This window comes from Cupressus sempervirens, chromosome 6, assembly GCF_028749045.1.
Source record: "Cupressus sempervirens isolate cs-2001-9-10 chromosome 6, ASM2874904v1, whole genome shotgun sequence".
Classification (NCBI taxonomy): Eukaryota; Viridiplantae; Streptophyta; class Pinopsida; order Cupressales; family Cupressaceae; genus Cupressus; species Cupressus sempervirens.
Window position 1 is genome coordinate 575,066,081 of NC_143123.1, and position 6,945 is coordinate 575,073,025.

A 6,945-nucleotide genomic window follows, 5' to 3' on the forward strand; every position below is an offset into this window, starting at 1 on the left:
ATCCATTTGGAATGAGCTGACCAATGCTCATCAAATTGTGCTTCATACCAGGGGCGAAACACACATTTTGTATTTCCTTCTTCTCACTTTTCTTGGTGCAGACCATAATAGATCTTTTGCCCACAACTGATAGGGTTCCATTGTTACCCATCTTAATTTCTGATTTGAAACTCTTGTCAATGATTGAAAACAAAGTTTCATTGCCACTCATGTGGTTGCTAAATCCACTGTCGAGGTACCAAACCTCAGGGCTTCCTTCTTCACCAACATTACACATGATGAAAGCAGTGTTTTCACTTCCCATATTCACGTTAGCCACATTTGCTTGTCCTGACTGATCTCTTTGCTTCTTCCAGCATTCACTTGCATAATGCCCATATTTATGATAGTAGTAGCATTCTAAATTACTCTTATTTGAGTTGTAGTTTTTCTTACCTCCTCTTGAAGTATTTTGTGAGCTACTTGCTCCATCTACTCTTCTTGAGCTTTCTGCTGCAGCATTTTTTTGTCCTCCATTACCTCGGCCTCTGCCTCTGGAGTTTTTGCCTGAGCCATTTCTTCCTCTCCCCCTTCCTCTTGGATTTGAAAGAGCCTTGAATGCTTGCTCTTGGAAAGATGAAGAAGTAGATCTATTGATTCTATGCTCATGGGTTTGAAGTGTACCCATCAACTCATCCATTGTCAAAACAGTGAGGTCTTTTGCCTCTTCTATGGTCATGACCAAATTGTCATATTTATGAGGTAAACTCCTCAATATCTTTTCCACTATCCTCTGCTCTCGATAGTCTTCTCCATTTGACTTCAGTTGGTTATTCACATTGGAGGTTCTTGAACTGAAGTCTGCAACTGATTCATTTTCCTTCATCTGAAGGTTCTCATACTCTCTCCTTATATTTTGTAGCTTTACAGTACGGACTTTATCAGTCCCCTTGAAGTTCGTCTCAAGGATATCCCATGCTTCCTTTGCATAATTTGCTGCTACAATCTTTGGGAATACTGTTTCTGTCATTACTCCTTCAATAAGGCTTAATGCCTTAGCATCCTTCCTCCTTGACTCCTTCAAATGAGTCTTCTGTGCATTTGTGAGAGCAGCATACTGAGTTCGGTCTGTCACATCATTGAACCCATTAACTACAAACTCCCACGAATCATTTGCAACCATTATGGTCTTCATCTTCTTTGCCCATGTATCATAATTTTGCCCATTAAATGATGGTGGCTGCTGCCATATCTTTCCTGCATCTCTTGCCATGTCAAATATCCCAAAAAAACAAATGCCCTAACTCACTTTGGATGTGAGGCCTCAAAGCTCTGATACCATGTGAGAAATATGTATTAAAAAATTAATTTAATACTCACAACCCTAACTGAAAAAACTTTACTCAGCACTTGAAAAGTGCTCGGCACAAGAAGGTGCCGAATGCCAATTTTGCTCGGCACTTGATGGTGCCGAGTGATAGGTTGCTCGGCACTTGAGGGTGCCGAGTGACGAGCAACAGGTGCCGAGTGAGCTCGGCACACAAAGGAAAATGTAGTAGATGCTGAGTTAGCTCGGCACTCAAAGAAAACAATGGATGCCGAGTAAGGTCGGCTCCAACTAATAAAATTTATAACTTAGAAACAATCTAACGTGAATGCTTTCACGATTAAAAACCAGAGAGCCGAGCTTTAACCTTTCAACCAAGTTTCTCAAATGTAATGAATAGAAGAGGAAGAACAATAGATTCAAGTATGCCTACTTTCTTTTCTATTCAACTGAGATTTAAACTATTACAAAATCTGGGAGCATTCGGCTTCAACCAGAAAACCCTAAAATAACCCTAAATTGATAATACTTCAAACTTCAATAAACTTTTAAACTTGCAGCTCTAATGGCTGCATACAATGGTGCCTGGAGCAATCACTGCTTCAACAGGATGAATCTAACAATGACAAACTTAACAGAGTGAACAAGGGAAGCACGTGCAACTGCAGGCACAAACTTCTTTCCTTCTTCCTTCTCTGCTCAGCTCTGCAACTTCTCTCTGATCTGCTTGATCTGCTTGAACTCGCTGAAAGAATGAATAAACATTCCTTTTTTGTCATATCTTTCTCCCTCAACGTCCAAATTCAAAAATCTCACCTACCAAATTTATGTTTTCTGTCTGTTCTGCTGGTCGTCAGGTGGTAGGTGGGCGTTTGGCTCCAAGGGCAAACATCAACTGCCGTATTAAATATTCCAACAGTTACAACTGACATAAGTATCAACTCGAATTGTGCTGTTAATCATGCATATGCTGGTGAACAGGGTAATGAACACAGCCATGTGGGTTTGATATAAAAGTAGCTCTAAATGCAATGTTTCATGTTGGCAAAGCAAAAACATTTTGTTACGACTGACATAAGTATCAACTCGAATTGCTGTTAGTCATGCATATATGCCGGTGAACAGTCTCGTCTGGGTTTGATACAAGATTAGTTCTAAATGCAATATTCTTTAAGGTAAAACTATAAAAAAAATTGATACAATTTGCAAAAGTATACATAGAAAGAGTGAGGCTAAATAAATCAACTCGAATTCCATTGCTGTTTGTTATACATATACTGATGAACTTGTTTGTCATACATATACTGATGAAAGAAGTCATATGGGTTTAGTGATGTAGATAATCTGATAAAGAAAAAACTTTTTGATGTATTTCTTGCTTTTGGAAGGGACTATTGCTGCATTGCAGCCCTTGTTACCTATGGTTTGATGTCCTCTAATTTGCAGATGAAAATCACTCTAAATATAAGAAGCTATAGTTCTGACATACTAATTTTCATGAATTTTTCTAAGTAGTTTATGACTTTTTAAGTTTTAGCACGAAGTTCGAACTCACTAGAAAACCAAAATTACTATTCCTACACACTTGGGCCTGGAAAACTTGTCCGAACTGGGCTTTGGCGTAGTTCCCATTTCGAAAATGATGAACGCTGTTTTCGAAATCACTCGGATTCAACAAAACTTGTAGCTATTAAATTTGCATAAATTAAAACAAATTGAATCACTGCAGTGTCGACAATTAGCCGACTTTAACGAAAATCTTCATTACAATGCATAACTTACAGGACGAGCAATTGGACAGAGTGCATGACAGATGGAATATTGATGTAGGCCCTCCAGAAACGCAAAATGCTCACAACAAGCACCCACATGGAGAGGACAATAGTTTTGTTGCGGTTTTATAGTCCTGGTTCTCCCCGTCTCAAACCAAATGAAGGTTTGGTCCAACTCTTTTTTCTGTTGGAAGCATTAGAGACGGCATTTTCATAAAATGTCAACAGCGTTTTAGATTCAGGGTGACTTTTTATAACCTTGTTAACAAAGTTTGCCTCTGGCATCACCAATACCCTATAAAGAGGAAGACCGGGGTCATTGATGGATTTGATTTTCTGCCAAACTAGAAACCTCGGCATTATTTTCTTTTCCAAACTACATCTTAACAGGAACGTGTGTTTCACCACAAAATTTGCAGGGAGCTCCATGTTATTAACTACAAAGTTCATCTTTGCACTAATGCTTTCCTTGGAGCACTTAATTACTGTAGGACTAACCCTAAATACTTGCCAGGTCTCCTCAGCTGAGAGCCCACAGCTTTTGAGATTCTGTATTTTGGCAACTAACGTCTCCATGCGACTTACTGTTACAAAACTGACAATATATTTCGATGATCTGCTTCCTTTGTCGACGCCAATCTTGTGAATTAAATCAACTTGTGCAGGCGATAAAGAAGTGCGTAAGAGAACAGCCGGATGTAGCTGTAAGAAGTTTTGTAATTCCGTCCCAGAAAAACCCCATCCCTTCCAGAATGCAAACGAGGGCTTAAGGGTCTTCTCCAGGCTATGAGTGAGAAGCCTTGGTACTCGCAGCAGGGCTTTACCGAGGCCATCCTGGGACTGATATACATTCTTTAGAAACTTCATCTTGGGAAGAAGGTCGTTCTTGAGGCTGCAGATTAACAAGTGTGGGTTCAGCGTCAAGAGCTTCGTCAGGGTTCCGCCCTCTACAAATTCTTCTAGCAACTTGATCTTAGGCTCCAATATTCTTTCTGCACTATACGAGATGATTTCGGGCCGAGCCCTCATTATATTGGTAATTTGGAATTCAGTGCAGTCGTATCGTTTTAACAAATGAATAACCTGCTCGACGTTTTCGAGGGTTTGAAGCCTTTGCAAGGGGGGGTATGATTTGAAAATGCGAGTGATGTCGGCCTCAGACATGTTGAGTTTGGTGGAGGCGAAGTGTGAAAAGAGGGTCTGGAAAGGGGCATCAGTAATGGCGAGGGTTGAGAAGACATTACTCAGATGGAACCCATCGAACAATTTTGCTTCTGCAATAAGGAATGTTTTACGGAATAACGAAGTGTTCATGGAAGCTGCTCCTGCAACAACAAACAAGTATGTTAGGGTTTGAATAAGAAAACTTTGGATGCTAAGATATTCGAGCATTTGTAGAGAGAGCGATGGTCAAACTTATATGGTCGGTTTTTCAATTGATAAATAAGTTTTTTTTTACCATAATTGAAAGAATGCATAGAAAGATTATAATTAATATATATACTAGTACTCAAACTACTAAGATTGTTTTTAGTTATTATTCAACATGGAAATCAAAAATATGTTTATGTATGGTCTCCATTATTAAAGACAGCTTTAAATTATTTTATAACTTTTTTCTCAAAAAATTGTGTCAAATTTTTGTATTAACATTTTATAATCTATCAAAATGTTGAAAATAAATGAAAGGCTCACAATTTATGTTGTACTATAGGTTCTTGCCTAATTTCTCACAATTGTTAATAACTTAGCAAGACTAAAAAATTATTTACTCTTGTGTATTATCTCACTTTCACTTTTCTTTATCATTTTGTGGCCCCTCAACATAACATAGCTGAATTGAACATTTCACTTAATTTCTCTCTTTTCCCCAACTAATTTTGGAATATTTCAATTTAACAAATAGTTAAGTTGCTTTGCCTACTGTACCTAATCTCCTTTTCCAACAAATTATGTGTTTGGTTTAATCAAAGTAATTCTGGCATCTAATCTTTCACTGGTTTATAATCTCTCCAGCACTAGTTAAGGGATCGTAATTCTAGAGATTTTACCAATTACACATGCAAATATTTATACTGTGATGACAAAAATATCCAAGGTCTTCTTGATTAGACTACAACGATAGAAACATGGCTCCAATTGCAACTACTAGGTTCCAAGGACTCATTTAAAAGGTTTAAAAAGGTTAATTAAAAAGGAAAAGCTGAATATCTATAGAATGTGAAAATTGTGGATCTAGTCAGACAAAATGTTAGACTTAAACATGGTATTCAATGTGTCCATCTATCATTTTTAAAAGAAAAAGTTTTTAAAAACTTACATAGTTTGAAAGCATTTGCAGTTGGTTAAGTTAGAAAAGGAACTTAGAAATGGACTTTACACGAATCGACTTTTCCTTTCCAGCTCTCAACCCAAGCATCGTGAGGCATGCATCCTTGCAAGTTGTTTTGTTGAGAGAGTATATATTTTCAAAGTCATTCCCCAATTATATTTTCAATCATTTATGTGTTGAGCTACTTAATGTGTTCATAGCACGTGTTGGAAATGTTTTTGACATGAAAGTAGTGGAATCTAAGAGGATAGACACAAATCAAATCCCTTAGATTTGATAATACCCTCAAATCTAAGGAAATCGTTAAATTTGGCAATAGTGCCCTCAAATATTTGTATTTTGACCCAATTTTTTTTTATAGTAGTCCAACAGAGGAATAATCTAATACAGATAGTTTGGAACTTGGAAACAAAGATATGAGCAAACAACTGAACATGAAAGACAAAAATAATAGTCAGGGGCCCTAAATCCATTTGTCTGCATTGGGCCACAACTTGTGGAAGGCACTTGTTGTTGCATCTTGGTCTATAACTAACACATGCTTCCATATGTGTCCACTAACTATCAAGTAGAATAGACACACAACTCATTTTGGAGACAAGTCAATGCCCCACAAGCATTAGAAAACTCTTTAAAAAATAATTTTCATGCTCATTTATAATTCGCCAAAAAGCTTGATTTTAAAAAATTTAAATGAAAAAGGAATTAAATTACTACCAAAATTGTGACCTCCAGCAAGAAAATTGTCTACTTTAGATCATATATCATCCAACACTACCAAAATTGGCCTAGATTGCCTCCACAACAACTACTTTAGTTGTTTATTAGCGTCTTTAGCATTCTAAAATTCATGTTCTTTAATTTGGATACTTTTCATACATATTGTCTTAAAATGCCTCTAAAATTTGGTTATTATGAAAGCATGATGGTGATTATAAGTATTTTAATTTGACTATTTCAAACTTAGACACTAGATATTTGAATAAGATATTATAGGAATAACTAATAATCCAGCCACATTGTTGAACCAAATAGAATTTCTACAGCCAAATCACTTAAAACTACAAATAAGTCTTCATCTTCATATTATAATAAAGTCCAAACTAACCACATTACATTTCTTTGTTCATTTATTTCTCTGACTCCAGACTTTTTCCTTCCCATTATATGCTCAAATTAGGCCAAAAAATCTATTAGGCAGGGACATTTGCTCCACATAGCTCTTGTTACATGAGACTTTCACTAACATCAAATATCAAATTAAATGAGAAAGGTCTAGGACTATCCAGATTATAGTTGTCATGCCAAAAAGGAAAGAATGTGGATTATATATTTTATTAGTATGATATATAAATCTTCAATAAAAATGGAGAGAATCTCAAGAGGGGTATTATTTTTAATTTTTTTAAAAACTAAATAGAGAACCTAAAAACAAATAAAAGAAATTAAACTTTTGTTACTAATTGTGCCTAGAAAATGTCAAAATTTAGTACAAGGAGAATTGTCGCAAGAAAAAGAACAATCATTTTGGAAAA

General features: G+C 36.3%; 1 protein-coding gene across 1 annotated transcript; it reads right to left on the bottom strand.

Moving 5' to 3' along the window:
* Positions 1-2,976: 2,976 nt before the first annotated feature.
* On the bottom strand, positions 2,977-4,494 carry LOC149553561 (transcription termination factor MTERF8, chloroplastic-like). The gene has a single exon (XM_089788966.1). It carries the CDS (start codon positions 4,468-4,470, stop codon positions 3,205-3,207), a length of 1,266 nt encoding a protein of 421 aa, XP_089645092.1. The 5' UTR covers positions 4,471-4,494; the 3' UTR covers positions 2,977-3,204.
* Between the last annotated feature and the right edge of the window lie 2,451 nt (positions 4,495-6,945).

Excerpts from the sequence above, each read along its gene's own strand:
- LOC149553561 (XM_089788966.1), bottom strand. The coding sequence starts at position 4,470 with ATGCTCGAATATCTTAGCATCCAAAGTTTTCTTATTCAAACCCTAACA.